Source organism: Eretmochelys imbricata, chromosome 6 (assembly GCF_965152235.1).
Source record: "Eretmochelys imbricata isolate rEreImb1 chromosome 6, rEreImb1.hap1, whole genome shotgun sequence".
In the NCBI taxonomy this organism is placed as follows: Eukaryota; Metazoa; Chordata; order Testudines; family Cheloniidae; genus Eretmochelys; species Eretmochelys imbricata.
Genome location: NC_135577.1, coordinates 73,515,563 through 73,542,503, shown reverse-complemented (window position 1 = coordinate 73,542,503; position 26,941 = coordinate 73,515,563). Strand labels below are relative to the sequence as shown.

Sequence of the window (26,941 nt, the reverse complement as noted above, 5' to 3'; positions counted from 1 at the left end):
AGAATGTGCAAGAAAACTCTTCCAATACAGTGATTCTTTACTGTTCATTAGGCTTCAAAGCAGACCAGGAGCTCCAGAACCCCTCTGTGTTGACAGCTGTAGCAGGACTGAAGGGCAACTGTCCAGAAAGATTTTTCCTAGTGTTAGTTTTATAATTTGTGATTTAGAATTAGCTCTGGGCAAGCATGGAAACAGTCTGTGGAAAGCAGAGTCTATATTCTTTTCCCTTAGTATTTCACACTTCATAAACAAACGAAACCCAAATTTTTGGGGTAGGTAGTTCCCCATCCCTGTTCCAAGAGTGGCAGCCAAACAGATTTAAAAACACCAGACAGTCACAAGTCAATGACAATGAACTATCACTCCAAGTAGTATTTCTGTTGTCAGTGTACACGAATATCACTTCCAGTATTACTCATTAGAATAGACCGATCACTTGTACAAACCTGCAGTGTAGGGGTTCAAAGTAATTACTAACTAATCTCCTAGTCAAATCATGAAGCAAACGTATCAGATGCTTGGGATCTGAATCTTCTTAACAGCGCATATGATAGGGAGGGGGGAAAAATCCACCAGAGCACTAACAAAAATATACAGATTAACAATTCCAGAAGAATGATGCTTAGATTATATTCCATCTTTAACAGCTCTATCCTGGTTTATGGGGACAGTATATAGTGTACAGGACCAAACAGCCCTTTGCACAAAGATACTGAAGAGTCACCAACATCTTCTGAAAGATTCTGGACTCTAACAGAAACAATTCCATCTATTAGTGGCAATGACAAAGAGCGACTTCATGTGAAGAATAGCCCAAGTTGGGCCAATTAAGTCATTAAACAAAGCTAGATTTTTACATATCTCCCTGGTAATAAAATTCAGGGAAATAAACAAACAGTGACCCACCTGCTGCTGTACATAAACTACTTACGTGTAATTGTTTCTAAAAAGAACTTTTTTCAAAGTTATCCCATAGAGGAGTCAAGTGTCTCTAATCCGGAAGTAGCCCAAAGTACATTTAGAGCCATCAGTCCCAGACACCATCATTAACTAGCAGCCAAAATTACAAAATGCTGCATTCTATCAATTAAAACACAAAAACAGAGCAGAGGAACCTGTTTGTCTACTACCTGCCTCACTTGCATAGAGGTTACTGATTTGGGGAATCAGCAGCAAGCTTTACCAAACACATCTAAGTTCTAAGACTTTCCTTCAACAGTGTTGGACAAGCGCTCCCAGCCTCATCAGGCACGAAGCAGTAAAGAAGAGTCCCTGGGGGGGGAGGGGAAAAAAAAAAAAAAAAGCTTGAGAAGATGAGTAAGAGTTTGACAAAGTCTTCACATCCGGCCCGCGGTGTGCATGTCTCTCTCCCCCAGACCAGTGTTTGTTCAGTGCTCCCTGCAGGCTGGATGTGACCTGGAACAGGTGGAGGAGTCTCACCTCTGACCTACGTGGTTCCTGTTCGCCTCCACATTTAAGGCCAAGTTATGTAGAAAGAGAAGGATCTGCCACCACACTTGATTTCTGTTCTGCTGATGCTGTAAAGGAGAATGATTGAAACAAGGTTATTTATATTTTACAATTGCAACATACCACTTATCTTTTCCAATAAAAACTCAGTTACTTTTCAAGAGCAGACACTTTAATCCCATCAGCACGACAAGGGGGGGGGGGGAAGGAGGGGAGAAGAGGTAGGGGGTGGGGAGAATGATAAGTTCTCCAGAAATAATTATAGCTCTAACATTAGAATTTAAAAAAAAAAAAAGAGCAGACCCTTATGCATTGTGCACAAGAGGATTAAACCTTTTTTTGCTTGCAGGATTTTGCAGAGTTTAGCCAAGTGCTGTTTTTAATCAGATGGGCTTCTGAGCCTCTCAAAAGGCCCAGCTGCATGAACAAACAACTTTCTTAAAAAAAAGTTACCCCCCTTCTTCACCCCAAAAGTGGAAAAAAAAAAGTAACTGGTGATCCATCTGTAAGTGATTTGACACCGTGAAGGTCAAAGGGTTAATCTTCAATTTAAACCACACTGCTGAGGCAGCAAAACTCTGATTTCATCCAGTACAAGAAAACACTCGTGCGCGCACACACTCCCCCACTCCCTCCCCCCCATCACATTTTCCTTCCCAGCATCTCCAAGATAATACTGCCCTTTTTATAGCTACTTTTGACAGTAAGCCATAAATAATCAGCCTTGGAGCCCTTTCCTACCGACTGGAGCCAATTAAACCTTAAGCAAGAACATACTTACCCCAAAAAAAAAAAAAAGAAAGAAAAAAGAGAAGAGAGAAAAAGAAACAAAGAAAGAAAAAAGCAAGAGGTTATTTCAGGTCCCACTGTCAAGCAATGAAGTTTGAAAGTTAAGTTTCAGGGGACATCAGACCTCATAATGCTGCTTTTGGGAAGGAATGCTGTCCCCTCTTTTGTTATATGTAATCACCTCTCTGAAAGTGTTCTCCATTATACCCCCCCCCCCTTGTTCTTTAATGGCATCTCATACAAACAGGTGGGTTTCTCTTTACACTGCACAATCTGGGATACTATTTCACATCCCTAACCAACCTTCAATTAAAAGGCCAGTTCTTGTTTTCTCATCCAGAATTACCTATTTGTTAAGCCAAGCTAGTGACCATTTAAAAAAAAAAATCCCAAGCAGACAAGGAATAGAAAGCTGGTTTACAGCAACTTCACCTTAGCATATGAGAGCATTACAGAGTACTGAAGCACTCTGTATGAACAAGGTGTTTCAACTTTAATTAGTCCAACAGGGCAAATTCACATAAGCATGAGCTAGAAAAAGAGAGAACACCTTAGCTGTAGTTTGCATACTAGAATTGTTTCAAGAGAAATATCCAAAACATTCCAATAAACTCTTTATATTGTGCTCATGCTTTCCGGAGACTAGAACTGCAGAAAAGGTGCAACGTGAACCTCAAATGCACTCAAATTAGGCCTTGGAAAGTATATGCGCTGGATTCCCTAACCCAGCAGCAGTTTGTTCAATATTTTATTCTTCTCCACAAGACTTAAATGTGTCCCCAGATTTAGGAGGGTTTACACTGTTCTAATTACAATGTGCCAATGTCTTTCTGTTCAGAACATGGCCCACGACAGCCATTCGGGAGACTGGTATCATTTGTTCCAAACAGCCCCAGGCTTAAAATCCACAAGCAACCTGTCCCAGAGTGTGGTTACATTCATAGGTGAGAACATTCCCACCATGCAACTCTTGACAATACTATCTTCTAGTTAAAAAAATTATGTGTTTGTGCTTTATTATGATGGGCAAAGGAAATCTGAAATTATTTCCTCCCACCAAAAAATGGCTTTTCCTACTTACTTTTTATACATCAGAAATTCAGGCCTTTTTTACCTTGGAAGACTCACTGGACAGCTGGAGAGCTAGTAGAATCTGACATCACAAGAACTAAAGAAGTGAAACCTGATTGAGCAAGGAAGTTATTTTATCCAGACTCTGTTCTGTGTTTGTTTTCATTGATACCCATTTGAGTTAAACACTAGGAAAACGCCATCTTAGTGCAAAACAAAGGTGGGGGAAAAAATCAGAGTAGGTAATGTGCAAAAAAACCCTGTATTAAATTATTAACAAAAAACTCTCAAGCCTTTTTTTTATGTCAAAGAAGCAAAAAAAGGGCACATACTTAGTATTTGCACTCCCCCTCTTCCCTTATTTTGCTCTTCACCTTCTCCCTCTAATAAAATAAATAATGCCACCAAGCTTTTCATCAGCAGATCTCAGTGTGTTACAAAGAAGGTTGGTATCATCATCATTATTCCCAATTCACACATGGGGAAATTAAGGCACAGAGAGGTGAAATGACTTGCCCAAGGTCACCCAGCACGCCAGCAGCAGAGCTAGGCATAGAACCCAGGTCTTTAGAGTCCCCGTACTCTAGACCTCACTGTCTTTTTATATTTTCCAATTTAGTCAGATTCAAGAGCATCACTTCCTCAGTGACAGGATGAATGTCAGATAAAAATCAACGGTATCAATTTAAATGTGAGACAAGAGACATGGAGGGAAGATAGCAGATGATCTCAGCAGTAAGGATGGAAAAGCCAGTTCAGAAAAAGAACTTACCCAAACCTGAATAGGACCTTCTTGGAAGTTTCAGTAAGTTCAAGTAACTTTTCAAATTCAAGTAACATGCCTCTGCCAGAACTGGGAGCAAAATACTCAAATATCACAAGAGAGGATTTTTTCCAAGGTACTGCTTGCCTGCCAGAAAGGACCAGAAATATCAGGAGAGCCAGTTCATGAGATTTCCAGTTGGATTTCTCAGTCACACAGCCTTGAGATTTACCCATCACTACCTCGTGGTGCAGGATTTATATTCTTCCCAAGGCTGATTCTAGCCCACAATATCCCTGCCAAAAGTAATTCATTTCGTAACCTTACTCTGGGAGAAAATATTAGGGAAATATAAACTGTTAATGACTCTAGAAGGGAACTAGCCTGTGACTAAAGCAGACGAGAGTTATACACTAGAGTAAGTCAGCAAGTGACACACAAAGTTTGAGGCAGATGAAACAGCTTCCTGTTGTAGCTGCAGCCTTTTAAGGAGGATATCCTTATGAGACTCTCTGTCCAAGCTGTTATCATGGATGTTTCAGTAAGTCACAAGAAAGGTAATTTTACGAGAAATGTGTGCTATATAGCAACAGTCAGCTAACAAACCTAAATTCCATTCCCAGAACCATGCTCATATCAGCCAGGATGCCTTTACATAAACAAGTTAATAAAGAACATAAGAGCCATGATGGGAGGGAGGAAGTGTGCCAAAAATGGAATAGGGACAAGAATTGGCAACAGATGTTTTCGATAATCAATATCCTACTGGGTGTTGCACAGTGTGCACAATAAGTGATATGTCTCATATATAAAAACATCTGTCAACCAACCAATCGGCATCCCAGTTCTTGTGTCAAAGCACTTTTATTCATATTCTGCCCTTGGATACAAGTCTGTGGCTCAAGATGATTTCAGGGGATGTGATACACAGTTAAAGACAAAATGCGTCACTTTGGATGTGGCTCTTAGAATCACAGGTAGCAGCTGATTGGTAGATGAAGAGGTTGGTTTTTTTTCCCCATGCTGGAGAAGCAGCTGTGGATTCCTTCCTTACAAAACAAACTGTCTCACACATACATTTCTTTAGAGAAAGTACCATTGGTGGTACCTTTTGTAGAAGACCATGTACCTTTGTTCACAGTATGGGTGTCAGTCGCTCTCTGCTTCGCTTCATAGTTCTTACCCCAAGTGGTTCTTCAAGGACCAAATTCTGTTCCCACCAGAGTCAGTGGCCAAACTTTTGTTGAAGTCAGTGGGACAAAGATTTGGTAGTAAGTGGCAACACTGGTAAACAGGAACATCAGTGGATGTGTGTCTAGGAGTATTAGACCGTCCCTTTTTAATGGCCAATACAAATCTTGGCAAAAAGTTGCTACTTCTTGCAAAGAAGCAAAAAACACTTGCAACCGAGGAGCAGTTGTTGACTCACTGTTGAAAGCTACATTTAGTTCCAGGTGGCTAGAGGCACATTTGTGCTACCCCAAAACAGATTTGAGTTTAGTAAGACTGGGAAGTCACATTCCCCAAGGCAACAGAAATCATGGATGATGTCCCAGCTGAAAAAAGAACAGGAGTACTTGTGGCACTTTAGAGCCTAACAAATTTATTAGAGCATAAGCTTTCGTGAGCCACAGCTCACTTCATCGGATGCACAGAATGGAACAGACAGACACAGATAAGTTGGAAGTTACCATACAAACTGTAAGAGGCTAATTAGTTAAGATGAGCTATCATCAGCAGGAGAAAAAAAAACTTTAGTGATAATCTACAAAAGTACTAAATAACTAGTTAGCCTCTCACAGTTTGTATAGTAACTTACAACTTATCTGTGTGTTTATATTTTATTTATATATCTATCTATCTATCGAGAGAGCGCGCACGCGCACGAAAGCTTAGGCTCTAATAAATTGGTTAGTCTCTAAGATGCCACAAGTCCTCCTGTTCTTTCTGCGGATACAGACTAACACTGCTGCTACTCTGAAACCAGCTAGAAAAGGAAATGACGGGAGGGGACAAAGGAAGTCACACTACAACCTCCTGAGCTCCTAATGACTAGGGAATAATACACCTGCGAAAAAGTAAAAATAGTGGGAGAGAGAGAAAATTGACTGATTTAGAAGGAGCTCCATTCTCTTGCTGCCACACTCAGAATAGGATTGTGTTGTGATAATTGCAAATTTACTGTAATTTTTACTGCCTGCAAATTTACTCTAATTATGAGCTCAACTGTAACAAGTATGTGACAGTTCATAAGATGTCACAATAACCTATAATAAAAAACATTGATGGGAAAAGGTATGTGTGACATTGCACTCTATATGATTTTACAAAAATATGCTAATGAGTATGAATATAATGTAACTGGAATATGTTTCATGCAGAAGGTCTCTTGTAAGGTATCATTACAAAGCTTATAATCTGCTGAGTGTGGTCATCCTATTTGTATAAATGTATCATTTTTGTATCTAAAATTAGAAATATGAAATATAATTGAGGGCCTATTGTAATTATGCAAAGTGTGGGCCATTAATGGTAGTTTGGAATCTTAATGGCTCCCATTAACCAGGATAATTACCTGTAGATGGCTCTGTTTTACTTGTAAGTCTTCCTGTATACCTGTGGGCTGGCAAGTGGATAATGAAGTCTTACAGTGACATGTGATCATGTCACCTGAACTGGAATCCATCTTTAACCTGGTGCTTTTCCATTGAGAAGGAGGGGTGGGAACCCAGAGGGACAAAGGATTCCCACCTTATGCAAAAGATATATAAGTGGGTGGAAGAGAACAAAGGGAGTGGCCATCATGAGAAATCCCCTAGCTCCCACCCGAGCTGGAACAAGGGCTGTACCAGGGGAAAGGATTGTGCCCAGACTAGGAAGGTGTCCAGTCTGTGAAAGAAACATCTCTGAGGGTGAGATCTGATCTGTATTTAGTTTTATTACTGTACTAGACTTAGACTTGCGTGTTTTATTTTATTTTGCTTGGTAATTTATTTTGTTCCATCTGTTACTACGTGGAACCACTTAAATCCTACTTTCTGTATTTGATAAAAATCACTTTTTACTTATTAATTAACCCAGAGTATGTATTAATACCTGGGGGGGGGGCAAACAGCTGTGCATCTATCAGTGTTCTAGAGGGCAAACAATTTAGGAGTTTACCCTGTATAAGCTTTATACAGGGCAAAATGGATTTATTTGGGGTTTGGACCCCATTGGGAGTTGGGCATCTGAGTGTCAGACAGGAACACTTCCTAAGTTGCTTTCAGTTAGTCTGCAGCTTTGGGGCACGTGGTTCAGACCCTGGGTCTGTGTTGGAGCAGACTGGTGTGTCTGGCTCAGCAAGACAGGGTGCTGCAGTCTCAAGCTGGCAGGGAAAACAGGGGCAGAAGTAGTCTTGACACATCAGTTGGCAGCCCCAAGGGGGTTTCTGTGATCCAACACGTCACAGTATGAAAAAGAGAGGAAGACAATCTAAACCAAAAGGGCTGGCTGGGATGATTTAATTGGGGATTGGTCCTGCTTTGAGCAGGGGGTTGGACTAGATGACCTCCTGAGGTCCCTTCCAACCCTGATATTCTATGATTCTAATGTAACTCAAGGATTGTGTTAAAATCACCCTTGGGAAACAAGAAAATGGGTCCAGAAATTAATAAGCCAAAATTGGCATGTCAGATATTAAGCCTAACTGGTGGACAAAATGAGAGGATGGGCTATTTCACCCATCACTCCCTTTTTGGTTCCTTAAAGAAAGACACTTTGTGGGGAAAAATAAGGAAGAACAGATGAAGGCTACCAGAGTGAGCTTCATCAACATTGCTGCACTCCCACCACACCCAGGCCTTCGTCACCCAGATCCTGAGAAATGTCCTGACCAGACCAAGCCAGAGAGGAACCCAGATGACATCACCACCTCTACCAGCTCCAGCTGAATCCCAACCACCACCTGGGATACACCAGGATTGGACTCTAGCCGCAGGCTGGAGCTGTTGTAATTGCTGCTATCTCAACTCACTACTTCTCTTTCCCCCCCCCCTCCTCCCCCAAGGACAGTTATTACCATCTTAGATACCATCTAAAACAGTGGTTCTCAACCTGTGGTCCCCCAACTGCTGGGGGTCTGCGGATTATGTCTTAGTGGTCCGCAAAAGACAGACTGAAAAGTAACAACAGAATTCAACTATACATACAGACAATAAGTTTCCAAAGGGGTCCACACCTCCATTCAAAATTTCCAAAGGCATCCGCAAACGAAAAAATGTTGAGAACCACTGATCTAAGACAGGTTTCAGAGGAGCAGCCGTTAGTCTGTATTCGCAAAAAGAAAAGGAGTACTTGTGGCACCTTAGAGATTAACTTAAATTGGTTAGTCTCTAAGGTGCCACAAGTACTCCTTTTCTCTTTGATCTAAGACTGACAGTTTTTCTTTCTAAAAACTCTCTCCAGTTAACAGGGCTGGGGAAAAAAGGGAGGGTGTTAAAATAAAGCCTTATTTAATTTCAAATGCTTCAACTGTTTTCCCTTCTTTTCTTTATCTTTAATAAAAGGTTAAAAAAGATTTTTAATGGCATGTTTGCCATGGTACTAAGCAGGCTGAGGTCTCTGTGTACCAAGCCCTAAACCTTGTTAAACACTGTTTAACGTTGGACAGGGACTGTCATGTTAACACATTTGGGCCACTTACTCCATCTAAATTAATGCAGCATTTCTGAAAGGAAGGCAAGATAGATCCTTCCTATAATGGACACCATGGCACCATCATGCAGAAATTAAATTTGTGGAAGAGGGAGAAGTAGTCACAAGCACTATCTGGTTCTTATCATGCACAAATCAGAAGCCAGTTAACATACAGAGAGAAAGCCACTAAACATTTGGGGGTTCAAAATGCAGGGATGGAGGAGACACATGGAAACAAGTTGAAGAGACGCCCAACTGCAGGAGCAGTGGAAGGAATAACACCAACGCTCACCACAAAGGGGATGCCAGGAGTGGCAAGTAACTACCTTTATTAAAAAGACAGGTTCTCCAGCTTGGGGGAAGGTTTGGCAGGTTAATCATTTCTTGACTTTTTTTAACTCAAAACAACCACCACCATTTACTTGTGCCTTCCTCTTTGAGCTGAGCCTACAGGAAGTGGAAGCAGACAAAAACCATGGCAACAACCGACTGACTTTCAACTTGGAAAGGGCAACTGCTGGCCAGTACTTTCCCAGGCCCCAGGGCTTCCTATCCTATGCAACCTGGCAAGGTTATTTAGTTGTGTTTTCTATTCAGGGTGGAGGGAGAATAAAGGCTCTTCAAGACTCATGGGATCTTTCCATCTGCTGCTGCTTTATGCCCATAGCCCTCGAGACCCTAAGTCATAGCCACCATCTATACAGATTGGGACAGGATTCCTTTACAAGTTACTCTAAATCCGTTGCAGGGGTCCAAAATGCCAAAACCCTCCCTAAGCTCCTTCCCTGACAAGAAGTGTCAGCTAAGGACTGACACTCCCACTGCATCCTCCCTAAACTGAACCCTAGGAGATGTGGGAAAATTTCTCTTCTCTGAAAAAGTGTCCCAATCTAGCATGTGGGGTACTGCCTGCCCAATATGCCTTTGCTCTCCACATCAGCAGAGTACTCCCACGTGGAGAATTTCAGTCAAAGTGGAGGCAGATTTTCTAATTTACTTAGTACTAAACTTACTAAAAGGTTGGAATAAAACTTTGATTTGATTTGGGGTGAAACAAACTAAACCTCCCATTTGGAGACATGGTGCTGGTTGTCAGGAGAACTATGGCTTAACCCAGACCTTAAAGATTAGCTACTAGAGTCCTGTTTTCTAGGTTTACCTTGTTCATAATCCATTCTACTGCATATGCATCAGGGTCCGCCTGACTTTTGTTTTATACAGATCCTTTCCTCACAAAGGGTGAAGTTACAAAGGAGTTTCTGTATCTGATGAAGACAGTGGGTAGAGGGGGCAGGACTAGTCTCCCTATATCTAGATATTGACATTAAGTAGAAGAGGAGGTAAAAGTAAACCTTTCAGATCTACTGCAAGAAAATACCCAAAGAGACTGAAATGGAACTTTGAACAGAGCAACACGCCCCCACTCCACTGGAAACGCACAAAGACAAGCAATCAGGTGCAGAACTGGAGCCTGTGGGTAGTTCAGCTTCTTGTCAGCAGTTCTGATGACTCAGAGGCTAAATATAGAGAGTGATATAAACAGAGCTGGCTGCAGAGCAAACACTGCTGAACTGACCCATCTCTCACGCATACTCTCTCTGAACCTGGAAGTTGCAAGCCCTCCTGCAAGGGGAGGCTGTCGGCTCTGGAGACTTTTCATTGTGCTGCCAGAGGTGCAGCTCCCTTTCATCACGGGGTTGCATTACATCACATAGCCTAATCAGGGTGAATAAAAGCAGCTCTGCTGCTTTAAAGGGACAGCATACAGCAGAGTAAAGAAAATGTTTGTTTGTAAATAAACCAAGTTCCCTTTGCCAGTGACAAGAATAGTTACTAAAAGATCATAAAGAGTTAATAGGATATTCTTCAGGAGCAAGGAGGAATTTAGTTTGCGTTTCTCACTTTGTCTCTTCACTAGAGAGTTTAATTGACATACAAATGTGCTTGTACACATACACCCCCTGCTTTCTTCCTCAATAATCAACCCAAACATCACCCCCATCCCTAGAGAGATCTCAGTGAGATCTAGCAGTCAGAGCAAGGGACTGGAACCAGAGCTCTTGGGTCCTGTTCAGTGGTCTGCTCCTCTGTCATTCTGCCACCTTGGGCAAGTCACTACCTTTGTATCCCCCTTTGTAAAATGGGATATTACTACTTTTAGAGTAAGAAATAGCTGCAGTATCTCAGATGCCACGGTGTGGTAATGACTGAAAAGCGCTGAGTTACTGGTGACCATTGTCCCCAATGACTCTTAAAGGGATGCACTTCAGTTTATAGAGTGCCTTGGGGTCCTATGATAGCACAAAAAAAATTGTAAGTTATTTATCACAGAACAAGGCTGTAGGCAATGTGAGTGCAATTCATCCCACATCATTTGAGGTGTCCTGCACTGTTTATAGAATCACAGAAATGTAGGGCTGGAAGGGACCCTGAGAGGTCATCAACTTCAGCCTCTTTCACTGAGGCAGGACCAAGCAAATCTTCTAGACCATCCCTGAGAGGTGTTTGTCCAACCTGTTCTTAAAAAGCTCCAGTGAAGGGGATTCTACAACTTCCCTTGGAAACCTGTTCCAGATCTTAACTACCCTTGTAGTTAGACAGTTTTTCCTAATATGTAATCTAAATCTCCCTTGCAGCAGATTAAACTCATTTTTCCTTGTGCTACTTCAGCAGACATGGAAAACAATTGAGCACATCCTCTATGTAACAGTCCTTAAGTCTCCAAATATGTTATCAAGTCCCTGCTCAGTCTTCTTTTCTCAAGGCTAAATATGCCCGGTTGGTTTTTTTTTTTTTTTAAGCCTTTCCTCCTGGGTCAGGCTCTCTAAACCTTTTCTGATTTTTTTTGCTCTCCTCTGGAATTTCTCCAGTTTGTGGCACCCAGAACTGGACACAATTCTCCAGCATAGGCCTCACCAGTGCTGAGTAAAGCAGATTTACTGCCGGTGTCCTACATATGACACTGCTAACACACCCCAGAATATTAGCCTTTTTCACAACTGCATCAGATTGTTGACTCGTATTCAGTTTATCCACTATAACCCTCAGATCCTTTTCAGCAATACTACCACCTAACCAGTCGATTTAAGACCAATTCCCTCATTTGTTAAGGTCATTTCGAATATTAATCCTATCTTCCAAAGTGTACGCAATCAGCTTTGTGTCATCTGCACATTTTATAAGCACACTCTCTGCTCCATTATCCAAGTCATTAATGAAAATATTTTCTAGTCCCAGACTCAGGACTGACCCTTGCAGAATCCTACTAGATATGCCATTCCAGTCTGACAGCAAACTATTGATAACTACTCGGAGTATGGTCTATCAACCAGTTATACACCCACTTTATAGTAATTTAATCTAGACTGCATTTCCCTGGTTTGCTTATGAGAATGTCATGTATTACTGTGTCAAAAGCCTTACAAAAAATCAAGATTTATGTCTATTGCTCCCTCCATCTACTAGGCCAGTAACTTGGTCAAAGAAAGAAATTAGGTTGGTTTAGGATGATTTGTTCTTGCCAAATCTCTGTTGGCTATTCTGTAAAAATGTCTTATCCTCCAGGTGCTTAGAAGTTGATCATTTAATAATTTGTCCCAATATCTTTCAAGGTATCAAATTAGGCTGACTGCTCTATAAATCCCCAGGTCCCCTTTGGTCTTCTATTTAAAAGAAAGGTACTATGTTTTTCCCTCTCCAGTCCTCCATGAATTCCCAAAGATAATAGCTAGTGTTCTGAGATTGTTTCAGCTATTTCCTTAAGTATCCTATGGTGAATTTAATCAGGGTCTTCCAACTTCAATACATTAGCTTAATTAACCTGTTATCCCTATTTTGGTTTGCATTCCTTCCCCCTTGTTGTTTATATTGTATTGAGTATCTGGTCACCATTAACCTTTTTAGTAAAGATTGAGGCAAAATAGATATTAAACATCTCAGCCTTCCTGATGTCATCAATTAACAATTTTCCTTCTTCACTAAGTAGAGGACCTACTCTTTCCTTCATCTTTTTCTTTCTCCTAATGTATTTAAAGGCAACAAGAAAGAGGTTATTTAATGTCCCTTGCTAGGTGTAACTCATTTTGTGCCTTGGTCTCTCTGATTTTGTCTCTACATGCATGTGCTATTCTTTTGTACTCCTCCCTAGCAATTCTTCTGTGATTTCACTTTTTGGAAAATTAAAGATCTCCTGATGGAGCCATGTTGGCCTCTCTCTCTTCTTCCTATCTTTCCTTTACATCAGAATAGTTGGCAGCTGTGCATTTAATATGGTCTCCTTGAGAAACTGCCAGCTCTCCAGAACTCTTTTATCCCTTAGATTTTCTTTCCATGGGACTTTACTTAACAGTTCTCCAAGTTCATTTAAGTCTGCTTTTTTCAAGTCCTTTGTCCTAATTCTGCAGTTCTCACTCCTGTCTTTGTTTAGAATCATGAAATCTATAAATTCATGATCACGTTACTCAAACTGCCTTCCTGCTTCAGATTTGCAACCAATTCCTCCCAGCTGGCTAGAATCAACTCTAAAATGGCTGTCCCCTGGTTACTTCCTCCACTTTCTGAAATTCATCCCACATCATTTGAGGTGTCCTGCACTATTATTTCATTTTACTGTGGGGGAAGCACCATATATTTAGGCTGCAATCCCATTGCTATTCCAGAGTTCCCCAGGACACCCCCTTAGGCCCTTTTTATCCCAAGCTAAACCTTTGTTGCAGTTACTTATGTAGAACTCTCAATTTTCCCATAGCGAGGCCTTTTCTTACCCTCTACTCACTGCTTCAATGGCAATTAGAACAGAGCAGGAAACAGTTTCCCCATCCTAAGAGAATTTTGAGAGGTCTAGAATTTCCCCCATCCCAAATCAAGACAAAGTCAAAGTCTCCAATGTTTGCAAAACAAAAACAAACCCCCACCCCTCCAAAAAAAAAAGATCAAAATATGTTGAAGGATTTTGATAACATTAAAAAAAATTAATTTCAAGCTTTTTTCTATATATTATATTTCTAAAAATATTTTATATTATATTTATATCAGTTTTGAACCAAAAATTAACCTTTTCATTTTGAAAGTGTTAAAGTAGAATGTTTTGACAATTTGGTAACTTTTGAAAAAAAAATCCCCCAAATGGGAAATTTGTTGAAAATGATCTAGAACAGTTTCAGTTTTGACATATCAGGATTTTTTATGAAAAATGTTTAGTAAAAAAATTAAAAAAAAAAATCACTAGACACGTGAGCAACTGTGATGCAGAAAGGGATGGATAAATCTTGGACAATGTCCTGTGCCTACAGCCTATACTGGAGGGTCTTAGACCACAGACTCCCTAATGGATGGATAATCCAAAATGTTTCAAGGAAGGCTTCAGATGATGAATTTGTATAAGAAAAAACATATGTGAAACATGACAAGTTTCACTTTCAAGTGGAAAGTTTTCAGGAGGAAGAATTTATTTTGCTGTTTTTAATTTTACTGCAATGGGCTCATTTCCAGAGACCTGCCCACAACCAGTATGGATCTAGTCCTAAACGTTTCATACACAGGGCCAATGCTCAGGCCAATCACAGTTTTCTTCCTCACAATTAGATCAAGACAATTTGTTAACATACATGGGGAATTTCCAAATAGGGTAGCAATAAATTTCTATTGCTAGGTCCCATTGTTTTCTGAACATGGTCAGCACACCTAAATCAACTGTGGGATTTCCGATGTGTTTGAAGGGGGCTTTGTTGTTGGTTGTAATGTACTTATTTACCCACGATAGCTCAGCTCTGATTCAGCATCTGGTTCTCATTGAGGTGCTGCTTTTTTTAACCCAATCTTCCAGCTGACTTGATTGGAGCACAAAGAGGTCAAGAAACTTGTCTGAGGACATGTAGCAAGTCAGTGGCTCCACTTGGAATAAAGCCCAGAACTGTCCTGGGCTACTAGGTCTTTACTCCTAAAGAGACAATTTTACCTTCTGTGACATGATCTTACAGTTGTCCACAGTAGCCAATGTTGGATTTAAGGGATGAGGGAGGGATAAAATAAAACTGGACCCCACAAAATTGCAGCCTGTTCAGTAAGTGCCTTTTCAGTGGGAAATTGCTAAAGTGTTCCACTGAGTTATCGCAGCAAGTAAAACTCAGGTTTAAGTGACTTAGGTGCTCACACACGAGCAGCACAGCATATATGCGTGCACGCAACCTACCAATCACAGCAACATCCCAGATTTCCCATTCATGTCCAGTCTACCTCCAGTAAACCAGAAGAGAGTTCTCCAGTGTCTCTCCTGCACACAGAAAGTTGCGTTTTAGCTCCACCTCCTGGTTTCTTGGTACATGGTGGGGACATTGGGGGGCGGGGGGTAAGAGGGGAGATTACCAGAAGGTATGGAGCCTTAAACAAATGGAGGGCACTATGGCACATGCAAGAGTGAGGAGAGAACTAAAGGTCCCTTGTGCATAGTTTGAAAAGGGCCCTGCAGAACCATGGACTGACCACAGCAATTCTAAGTAGCAGAGCCTGCATGTGGAAATATTTTCTATAGTAGCCCACATTTGAAAAGCACTTTGAAGAGTAAAACCATGAAGTGCTACATAATATCACATCATTGTTCTAACTCCATACTGGGGATGAAGACGCAATTATTTTATTTGAATATATCACTGCATCAAATGAAGGCATAAAAAGCCTGAATATGCCAAACAGCTAAAAGGACAAAACTCCAGTACTGGAAGCTTTTCCTACATACTCGTGCAGCAACTGGCACCTATTTTGCCAGCTCAGGATCCACCAAACACTCATATCTGTTGGAAGAACATCCCACTGGCCCTATTCTTTGTTCCAGGTGTTCAGGAGGTGTGGTTGTGACTATGCTATGATATTCTAAATGTTTCCTATTATAACCCTGGAATTGTGGGCTGTGACCAAGACTCTGAGTTGTTGAAACAGGGCGCCCAGTTTTGGGGTTAGTTTCACAGCAAAATAGAAGCTTTACAGACAAATGGCAGCTCAGGTTTCCTATTCTCAGAGATTGCCCCTTCCACTGCCCCAAAGGACAAACCACAGCCCATCATGAGCCAGCTCATGTGTCTCTAGGCACTAACTGCCCTTTAAACAGCAGGCACAGAAGAGCACAGGACTTTATTTATGGATTGTGCCAACAGCCAAAGGAAGTCCTTCATGCAGGGTCAGTAGGGAAGAGAATGCATTGGCACAGATAGGACATTAAAACTCTATGTGGTCGAAGGCACAGCTCCACATTAACACAAGGGCTCAGTACTACCCCTCTCCCAAGGAAAAGAATCCCTGAGCAGTTCTAAATGTCAATACCTATCCCAGTGTCAAGTCCTGCAGAGCCACTGGCTGAGATTTCTCACACCTGTTTTAGGTTTTGTTTTTTAAATGGTTGAACAGCTCCCCCTCCTTTTCAACTGTCTGTCCTTCCAGTTCAAACAAAGACACAGGAGCTCCTCCTTGGCTGGCTGCAGGAGCTGGTAGTGCAGGCGGATGCTTTTGTTTACTAACTCTCCCACAAGCTTGGCTGACACGCGATTCAATTCTATTCTCCTGGCTCAGTCATTCCCCACGTATGTCTTGCACTGCAGTCAGTCGCATGGCTCTCTCAGTGCCATAGCAGCACACGCTTCTTGCCTGGGGGAGAGGGGAGGGAACAGGCCAAGATTTTCTATTGGGTTTGTTTTTGTTTTTTTGAGGGGGGCATTCTTGGATGCATTTCCCTGACAAAGACATCGGATAGCTACACTCCCCAGATGGAAAGGGTCAAGTTACAACCAGTTCCACTGCTTCCCTGACAGCAAAGATCGTTACCCTTCCCTTTGCTGTAAGAAGCAAGCACAGTGAGACAGGGACAGCTAGTAAGAGAGTGCTATTTAGAAGGGGGGGAAAATAAACAAACAGTGCACAAAAATAACTTGTGATATGGTATTTCTGATGTCAGAATGACATCCTACAGTCCAGACAGCCAACTTTCACATTTCTTCAGTTGATCTTTCTAGAACATTCCCTTAATAATTCTGCTGTTGGGTCATGAGAAGAAAACTTTGGGACCCTTCATCTCCAAAAGTTAAGTGAACCCAAACTTTGCCCAACCGAGGGCCATCCCAGCAACTCTCCAGGAGCTAAATTCCTCACCTAACTTGAGTAAGACCAAAGCAGCGCCCACCTTTAAATGACTCCACTGGGGTGAGGGAAGCATTCGCCCTCTGAAGACCACAGGAGGGCATCAGCAGCTACCAGTTCCAGCATGTAGTACTCCTTGATCTTAGTGGAAGTCTGCTCAAATCACGATGAGATATTGCACGTTACAGCCTGTGCACTCTGTTAGCTACCTTCATGTCAAAGAGGAGGGCAGCGCTGGGCTGCACTTTGGACATGCCCATTCTAAACCCTGGATGATCAGGGACTTCTAGTTCCCTCTTACTCAGAGATTAGAAGGCAGGGCGGAATGGTGTCATACAGATTCCTTTTGCGGCATGGAAATTAGCCAAAATATGACAGACATTGATTAGGATTGGCTCACGGTGCAGACTCTAGCCACAACAAGTGGCACAAGTGTGTATTCAGCATGGACAATGACTAAACAGAGATGGGAAGTGAAGGGTCAGATGAGCCAGAGGCTCCTGGATGCCATACCTGGATAACCAAATCCCCTTCTCCCCCCAAAAAGAGCGCCTACCCTCTGTATGTGGAGCCTGTGGAACTGGTCTGCAATGCACTGTAACTTCCTTGCAATCTGAACCTCAGCACGTGCTTCCCGTTGACCTTCCCGAGGCTCCTCTTGGAGGTGTGGATTCAATGCAAAGCCAACTGGGGGGACATGTAAACGGTACCCAGCATTCCCTGCAAGACATTAGAGATGAGAAGGCTCAATGGCTTGGTCTCCCAGCTTAAAGCCTGGTTCCCCTTCTCACCATTACACATCATGAAGGAAAACCTGTGTAACTGCAAACTTCTGACTCAGGCTAAAGTCCAGTTTCTGCAGCCTAAACAATGACTAATCATACTAAGTATTCAGTAAAACATTCACTCAGAGTTTTAAGTAGATTTACATTGATCCAGCAGAGTGTATTATGTTCCTCCCATAACCGAGTGACCTGAAAGAAAAAAACCACACTGAGATAGGGAAAGCTCTCACACATGGATCAGGCTTGTTTATAGTTCAGTCAATGTTGGGATTTTATCTGGAATGACAGTCTTACACTTATGCAGTACCTATGTCCCTCCTAAACATCAATAATCTCCTGGCATAATCCTTGCTGCAGCTTCCAAATCAGGCATCACTCACAACCACCCAGCATTTAGGACCAAGTTTCACCTTGGGATACACTTTATAACAGGTGCCACATGTGAGGATACAAAGGCAGAATTTGACTCAAAGTTGTTGGTGGGTGGAAAGAATGGCTTTTTTTTTTAAAACCTGAAATGTAAGTCAGGAATGATTCATGTCGCCAATTCAGCTTTAATAGAAATTCAGGCCAATTACCTCTTTACCACTGAAAAACTGGCTGTTCATGTTATTTATCCGACAACTTTTTTCTCAGCCAAGAGCCCAACAAAAGACTCAACATCTGAACCTCTGTGTTTACTGTCTCTGCACTGACAACACTCATGCAGTCCCATCCACATGACAAGATTCACCTGCGCAGCCTGGAGAAAGGGAAGATTTAACTCTTTGCAGGCAAATTGGCAGAATGTGCACTGGGGCGAGGGAAGCACTTGATCGCCCTCTGAAGCCTGTAGAAGGGTCTCAGCCTTAAGTGCTGCTGTAGGTGTCTAGCAATAACTTCAACTGCTTTATAATGGAGTTGGGTGGGGGGGAAGGAGCTGGTGTTTAACGGATGGCAAAAGCAGTGAGAAAAGGGACAGCTCCTGCAGTGAGTAGGCAAGGGTGAGAAGCAGAGAGAGCCGTCTTTCTTTCAGGTGCAGCAGAATAAGTAACCCTCTCTTGTCCAGTGGGAGAAAGAGGGGAAGCGCTAGAGGGGCAGTTTTCCCTGCTGCAAAGCTAGTGATGCTGGAGTGCTCTTACCATAGAAGAGTCTCTGGGGCTCTTCAGTGACTCCACATGGCAACATGACATCCTGAGTGGAAGAGGATGGACTGAGTGTTTGGGTTGCCTTGTCCTGCTGCTCAGCATGCCTGATACCTGGACCACAGCAGTGTGTGAGTGGGAACAGTTGAAACCTCCCCAGCAGGCAGCTGTAGGATTGGTTCTGTGTGAAAATGCCAGGAGGGGTCATCTCACCAGGCTGACCTGTGAGTCCAAAGTCAGAGTGAAACACGTCATCGTCCAGCCCGTCCAAGCTGGAATAGTCCTCTTCTAGGTAGCTGGGGGGATCCATTGCTCCTGCAACAAATGAACACTTGAAAAAATGGCTAAGATACAACCAGAGTGCAGTCCAGAATAACCCCCTCACCCCCAATTCCATCCAGGAACACACAGTTCTCCCTACTTCCCCAAGCTTTTTCCTCCTAAAACAAAGCGTACATGACCTGAAAAGATCAGAAATAAGCTGATGATTAAGGCCTTGTGGTCAAGTTCTGGAGCCCTTGAAGAGACAGTTCTGCAAGCCAAAAAGGCTCCACATATGGTTGGAAGTCTTAAAGACTGCTCCCTCCCCAATAAAAGAATAGTCATGGCGAGACAGAGGGACATTGTTTTAAAAAGCAAATCCAACCTGCATAGCCACCCCCCTCCACACACACATACATTTTGGGAATCTTTACATTTGCCTTCTGATTTCAGAACCTTTAGGTTACACCAAATAGTAAGAGACTTGCCATTAAACCATAAGTCTTGTCAATACTGCTTTCTGTCAAACACTCCATAACCCCTGGTTACTTCCTTCCCTGCCCCACAACCTAACCAAGCAAATGCCCAAAACTCATGCAGCCCCACCACCCCCATGTACCCTTCACTACTACAGAATCTATCCAGAACACCCTTCCTTTAGTTCACCCTAGAATTACAGAAGTCAGTGAGTGTTTGGTCATGTCAGTATTGCAAGCAGTGCTTTTATACACGTCAAAGTATATTCCTGAGCCCCATTATGTCCTAACACCAGGCAAAAGAGGGTAGGAAAATGAAAACTACTCTTTTAGAGCTTCTGCTAACACAGGATAAGTAGAAGCAGCCTGGCCAACGAATCCAGCAATCCTTTCCTGTTATCTGTGCATCTAACCCTATTTGAAGACAGTCTCCTAAGAGATCCATCCCCAGGATTTCCACCCAGTTTTTAACAAGGAAGTGAAGTTCAACTCTTCACATCTCCTTTGCTCTGGTTTTGACCAAAACTTAACAGGATGGCAGACTAGTAAAAGGAATCCTACACTTAAAGGAAATAAAAAGACAATCTATCCAGTACTTCCCTCACCGTTCTCCACATGTACCTCCTCCCATGTAAATATGAACTCAGGACACCACTGTCCTAAAGAAGATACAGAGATGGGAAGGAATAAGGTTTTCCACTCTCAAAAAGAGGTTACAACTGCAAATAGCATTAAAATGTATAACTCGAGTTATAGCTACATTTCGTACAAAAAGCTAAATGTGACAAACCCCAAAGCCAGGAAGTTTACTAGGTACACAAAACATTTAACAAAAGGGGCTTAGAACAGTCAGAAATCTTAGTCCACATCCTATTCTGGTGGGCCAAGATGAGCTCATGCTTTGTTCTGAGGCCCAAAGAAGAAGACATTTGACAAGTCCAGAGCATCACCTACCCTAAGAGCCACTTAATTTCTTCATGACCCCAAAATAAAGTTTGCTAGCTCCTTCAAAAACAAGAACAGCAAAAATAGAGTTTCTCAAAGGGAGATGCACCAAACAAATCAGAGTTTGCAAGGGTTGTTTATGACTGTGGGAGCACAAATGCATGGAGTATCATACCTTCAATCTGCCTACTGCATTCTCCTGAGGAGACAAGAAAACCTGCTATCTGAGAAAGCCTGAGCACACTGACAGTGGAATTCTTATACATTACAGTATCAGAGGCTACTCTCAAGATAAGCAGACAGTAAAAACAGAGGGAGGGTTCAACATACACATGCCTCTGCCTGCTTCCCAAAACAAAGTTGGCTGGTCTAAGTTTAGGACTACCATATTTCTTTCCTTCATTTCCTTCCCTTTGTGGGCTTACATACTGCAAAGTTATACCCGTACAGAGGACTTAAATACAATGTTTGAGGCCAGCAAGGTTTAAAACAGAAACTTTAAACCCCAGAAGAGATTCAATAGTGGAAACACATTATCTGGGCTATTGGACACTACCATAATTTCTAGCATCACAAGTGTACTCAGCATTGTATGTACGAGCCATGGTCTTATACAGGCACTTCATACTAGAGGTAACGGCAATATGCTTTGGAATAATGCTAGCACTAACTTGTTTCTTTATGATTATTAACATTTATGCAAATCACCATTTTTTAAAAGTCTCTGCCTTTGGCAAGTGCCCGAATAATTGCTTTGTGATCAGTTCACTGAATTAGCTCACTGCCAAAGAGGCACAAGTATTTTTCAACAGCTACTTGCATGAATCTAACTATAAGGAAGTGATCACATCAGGTTGAGGAAACTCAACAGAAGAGGAGTTTTATTTATTTTAAGTAAATCAGATACCAAGATGACTAGGACTGAGGATACTGCAAATATTTTTCTAGTGAAAGAGGTACAGTTTATAGTCAGAGAGTAACTGGCGAGAAGGTTCCCCCTCACCAGTTTGGGGTTCATGAGCTCACAGAACAGAGAGAAACAGATGTCACCCAGGCTCAGTTGGGGACAATATAAACATCTCCCTGATGCCAACAGGGGAAGCCATTTCCTGGATGGGGGAAGAGGGTCACTCAGCGTAGTGAACTAGAAGAACTAAACGGTACCAACAGAGTGCGGATTTCTCCATGCTGAGGTGATGAGGGTTGGGGTCTCCAGGACCCAGACCGGGGAGAACGGAAGGCACCCGCTCCAGGCGGGTAACTGCAAACCCCATGGGTTTAAGTGCAGGTCCCGACCCTTCTCAGTCCCTACCTGACTCCTGGCCCTTATGGCACAAACTGCTGCAACCGGGATGGCTCGATTTCGGCCCCAAGCCCAGCCAAGAGGCACCAGAGAGAGAAGCGGCCACAGGCTCGCTCTCTCCCCACCACCCTCGGGCTCCTGATCCACGGCCCCCTTCCAGCCAGCCCCGCCTGGACCAGAGGCGGGCTGCTAGGTCAGTGCCCGCCGGGACTGAGCCCCCCTGCAGCAGCAGCAGCTCCGGAGCCGCTGCCATGAGCGTGCGGGGTCTCTGCCCCCCGGATAGGGCAGGAGCCGGGGAGCACGGGGTGAAAAGGGACCTCCTGACTGACCCGCCCGGGAGCACCTTCCGCGGTAGAGCTGAGGCGCGCTCCGCTCCATGCCCGCAGCGGGAAGGCGGCCGGCAGCAGCCCCCGGCCCGGCGGGCACTCACCTGTGGCAGGGGAGGCAGGGCAGGGCACCGCCGGAGGGGCGCGGGCGCCGAGCCCGGGCAGAGCGAGGAGTCCCCAAGCTGCAGCCTCAGGCGCCGCCGCGCCGCATTGTTTCCAAAATACACTTGCTTCCTGGCATCCCCCAAACAGCTGATAGGAGCCCCGCCCCCAGTGACGTACACGCCAACCAGCCAATACGGAAAGAGCGCCCCCGCCCCGCGCTGCCTCCGCAGCAGGGACAGACGCTGATGTGCAGCCTTCCATGTAAACCAGAGTAAGGGAGGCAGGGCAAATCCCCAGCCCCTCATGAAGCGCACAATGCACAGCAGGGCTGGTGAAGGGAGGCTCCGTCTGCTGTTATGCTACAGCTAGCCCGTGGGGTTGCAGGGCCAGGAAGACTTGTGATAAGGTCTTTGACACAGTCCTCTATGACGGGCTCATAAGCAAAGCAGGGAAACGTGGTCTAGCTGAAACTACTATAAGGTGGGGTGCGCAAGTGGTTGAAAGACCATCCTCATCGAACTGGGAGGGTGTATCTAGCGGGGCCCTGCAGGGGTCAGTCCTAGGTCAGGTACTATTCATTATTTTTCATTAATGACTTGGCTAATGGAGCAGGGAGTATGCTTGTAAGATTAGGGAATGACATCAAACTGACAGGGGTTGCTACAACAATGGTAATACCTTGCAGTCATCCACGGATGTTGACGTACCATGGAAAGAGGCATAAATAGTAAGGCTGTGGATTAATCACAGTTAACTCACTGGATTAACTTAAAAAAGTAAATCATGATTTAAAAAATTAATGCAGTTTTAATTACACTGTTAAACAATAGAATACCCATTGAAATTTATGAAATATTTTGGATGTTTTTCTGCATTTTCATATATGTTGTAATTTAAATCAGTGTCTATTATTTTTTATTACAAATATTTGGACAGTAAAAATGATAAACAAAAGAAATAGTATTTTTAAGTTCACCTCATACAAGTACTGTAATGCAATCTCCTTGTTGTGAAAGTGAAACTTACAAATGTAGATTTTTTTTGTTACATAACTGCACTCAAAACCAAAACAATGTAAAACTTCAGAGCCTACAAGTCCACTCAGTCCTACTTCTTGTTCACCAGTCGCTAAGACAAACAAGTATGTTTACATTTACAGGAGATAACGCTGCCCTCTTCTTATTTACAGTGTCACCAGAAAATGAGAACAGGCATTTGCATGGGACTTTTGTAGCCAGCACTGCAAGGTATTTACGTGCCAGATATGCTAAACATTCATATGCCCCTTCATGCTTCTGCCACCATTCCAGAGGACATGCTTCCATGCTTGTTAAAAAATAATGCATTAGTTACATTTGTGACTGAACTCCTTGGGAGAGAATTGTATGTTCCCTGCTCTGTTTTACCTGCATTCTGCCATATATTTCATGTTATAGCAGTCTCAGATGAGGACCCAGCACATGTTGTTCATTTTAAGAACACTTTCACTGCAGATTTCACAAAATGCAAAGAAAGTACGAATGTGAGATTTCTAAAGATAGCTACAGCACTTGACCCAAGGTTTAAGAATCTGAAGTGCCTTCCAAAATCTGAGAGGGATGAGGTGTGGAACATGCTTTCAGAAGCCTTAAAAGGGCAACACTCCGACGTGGAAACTACAGAACCCGAACCACCATAAAAGAAAATTAACCTTCTGCTGACTCAGATAATGAAAATGAACATGCATTGGTCTGCACTGCTTTGGATTGTTATCGACCAGAACCCATCATCACCGTGGATGTATGTCCCCTGGAATGGTGGTTGAAGCACAAAGGGACATATGATTCTTTAGCACATCTGGCATGTAAAGATCTTGCAACGCGGGCTACAACAGTGTCATGCAAATGCCTGTTCTCACTTTCAGATGACATTTACAAAAAGCAAGCAGCATTATCTTCTGCAAATGTAAACAAACTTATTTGTGTGAGTGACTGGCTGAACAAGAAGTAGGACTGAGTTGACTTGCAGGCTCTAAACTTTTACATATTTTTTTTTGTTTTTGAATGCAGGTTTGTTTTTTGGGTTTTTTTTACATAATTCTACATTTCTAAATTCAACTTTTTGATAAAGAGATTACACTATGGTACTTGTATTAGATTAATTGAAAAATACTATTTTTGGGGGGGGGTTATAGTGCAAATACTTGTAATCAAAAATAAATATAAAGTGAGCACTGTACACTTTGTATTTGGTGTTGTAATTGAAATCAATATATTTGAAAATGTAGAAAACATCCAAAAATATTTAAATAAATAGTATTCTATTATTGTTTAACAGTGTGATTAATAGCACGATTAAGCGCGATTAATTTTTTTAATCACTTGACAGCACTAATAAATAGTATTCCCATTCTTACAGATGGGGAAACTGAGGCACCAAAAAGTCAAGGCCAATATTTTTAAAAGTCGATAGTGGCTTGAGATATAGGGTGACCATATTTCCCAAAGGGAAAACAGGACACCACATGGGGCTGACCCAAATTCTTCCCCCTGCCTTCGTGGGGCTGGCCCAAGCCACTCGCCCCAGCCCTGCCTACCCACCTCCCCCCCACCACGCAATGCTGTTACAGGTTGTTCCAGCTCTGCCTCCCCCACTCCCCACATCAGGCTGGCATTGCTGATCAGCCCCTGCACGTTCCTTCGCTCCACACCTCACTTTTTTGACAAATGTGGGCATTTGTCCCCTTTGCTCTTGCCACGACAAATGCCCTCTTTTGCCAAAAAAATCCGAACAGCTGGGACAGGGCTTAAAAAAGGGACTGTCCCAGCCAAAACAGGATGAATGGTCACCCTACTTGAGGTATCTCAGCTTTTGGGTATCCAACTTGACATACCTTAAGCCTGATTTTCAGAAATGTTGAGCATTCACAACCCCATTTGAACTCAGTGGGAACTGTGACGTGTTTAGCCCCTTTGAAAATCAGGCCCAAGTTATGAAGGAATGGATTGCCACTGATATCTCCCCAATTCCACATTACACCTGGAGTGCTTTTGTCCTTTTACATACTTTTGGCAGCAAGGGCTTCTTGTGGAAAATTCTAAACCTCCAGTCAAGAACAATGTTCAAGTCTTTGGAGGAGGTGATTAAAGGCCTTCTGATATGTGGTGCTTTTCCTTTGGGACCTTTGACCTCCTTTGTACCAGGACACAACACTGTCTGCAGTAGGTGTGAATCAATCCATCCTTTTAGCAGAGTTTTCTAGCCAAGGATAGGAATTAGGGACCCAGTCTCTGGTACTCCATTTCTGCACTCAGCTCAGCATAGCAAACTTCAGGGGAAAAGTGGCTTCGGACTACCATTGCATTCCCTTTATTCTGGGCCCATCTGGGGACCTGCCTTGCTCCCAGTGTAGATAAGGGCCCCCTTGAATAATAGCTCATGTGCAGGCAATGCTTTGGCACAGCTGTTTCCTCTTGGCCCACCTCCAACCTACCCTGTATGCTGACCTGTGTGGCCTTCTGTGCTGAGGGTATTTTCTAGGGGCCAGAGGCGGGCAGTAGAGAAATCGGCCCTCAGGGCTTGCTGCAGAGAACTGCTGCCTCCACCCATATCATGAATACGGGGCTCTCCAGATACACTGCATGGTACAAAATGTAACTGCTGGGCTCTCAGGTCAGTGTGTAGAGGGCTCCACTTCCTTTCTCTCTCATCATGCTTATCCTAGCCAGTCTACCCACTCAGAAAGGGGAACTCCCCCGAAGTCAATAAACTTTCATGAGATGTAAGCAGATAATACATGCCAGGCCTCATCTTGCTGTTTACAGCATAAAACTGATGTGAGATCAGAATCAGACCTGCTACATTTTGCAGTTATATGGAAGAGCCTGTATGCCATCTGTACGTTAGGGGTGGCGGGAGGGGAAGGGGGAGATGAGGCTGAAGCCCTGTTCTTCGCCTATTGGAGAAGTCTGGGAAATTCCTTAAGACGCTTTCATCATTCAGCGAGTTATTCTGGGGTTTTGTTTTTTCCCCCTGTTTATTTTTAATGGAAATTTCTTACAACCAAACTACCAGAGTTACACATACACGCAAGAAATAGTCAGTATTCCTGTGATTTAAGAATACTGAAAAAAAAAATCCTCCAACTCTCCCCTCCCAACCCCCCCCGAAAACAGTGACATGAAATTAAACCAAAGCCAGATCTTGGTTGAACGTCGGGAAGAAAATTCTTAAGAATGAGATCTCTTAGAGTGTTGAATAATCTCCCAAAGGAAGTGGTGGAAGCCCTGAGCCTACTACCTGAGTCATTTAAAGCTATTATTATTATTATTATTATTTGTATTGCACTTAGAGGTCTCAACCAAGAACAGGGTCCCATTGTTCCAGGTGCTGTATAGACAAGTAGTAACAGACAGCTGCTGCCCTGAAAAGCTTTCAGTCGAAATAGAGAAGACAGACAAAGGATGGCAGGTGAAGTAGCACAGCAGGTCAGCTGCAGAGTTGGGAAGAGAATGCAGATCTCCTGACTATTAGTTCAGTGCCCTATCAACTAGACCATGTTGCCTCCCAACTAGACTGGACTGCTCAAGAATATTCTCCAGAGCAGGGTTTCTCAACTCCTGGGTCAGGACCCAAAAGTGGGTCACCAGAATGTTTCAAAGGGTCACGTGGCAGTTCCTGTGGCTCCTGTCCCGTGGGACTGGCTGATCTTGCCTTCCTGCTCCAGGCATTGCAACCTGTGGG

At 43.1% G+C, this 26,941-nt stretch overlaps 2 protein-coding genes across 3 annotated transcripts in view; one reads left to right on the top strand and one right to left on the bottom strand.

The window, feature by feature from the left end:
• The window catches only part of BUB1B (BUB1 mitotic checkpoint serine/threonine kinase B), a 138,147-nt gene that overhangs the window by 31,661 nt on the left and 79,545 nt on the right, over positions 1 to 26,941 (top strand). The gene's annotated exons all lie outside the window — the stretch shown is intronic.
• On the bottom strand, positions 262 to 22,345 carry BMF (Bcl2 modifying factor). Of its 2 annotated transcripts, none has more exons than XM_077818908.1 (4): positions 22,219 to 22,345; positions 18,801 to 19,118; positions 17,451 to 17,614; positions 262 to 1,538 (listed from the first exon to the last, which is right to left on the bottom strand). In XM_077818908.1, the coding sequence occupies exons 2-4, from the start codon at positions 19,111 to 19,113 to the stop codon at positions 1,437 to 1,439; spliced, it is 579 nt and encodes a 192-aa protein (XP_077675034.1). In that variant the 5' UTR covers positions 19,114 to 19,118; positions 22,219 to 22,345; the 3' UTR covers positions 262 to 1,436. The 2 variants fall into 2 exon arrangements, with proteins under 2 accessions (XP_077675034.1, XP_077675035.1); XM_077818909.1 differs by having other exon boundaries at positions 19,026 to 19,118.

Coding starts and splice junctions, on each gene's coding strand:
- BMF (XM_077818908.1), bottom strand. CDS start 19,113: ATGGATCCCCCCAGCTACCTAGAAGAGGACTATTCCAGCTTGGACGGG. Junction 17,615..18,800: donor GCCCCAGAGACTCTTCTATG/GTAAGAGCACTC, acceptor AATGTCTTGCAG/GGAATGCTGGGTACCGTTTA. Junction 1,539..17,450: donor ACAGGCTCCACATACAGAGG/GTAGGCGCTCTT, acceptor TCTCCTTTACAG/CATCAGCAGAACAGAAATCA.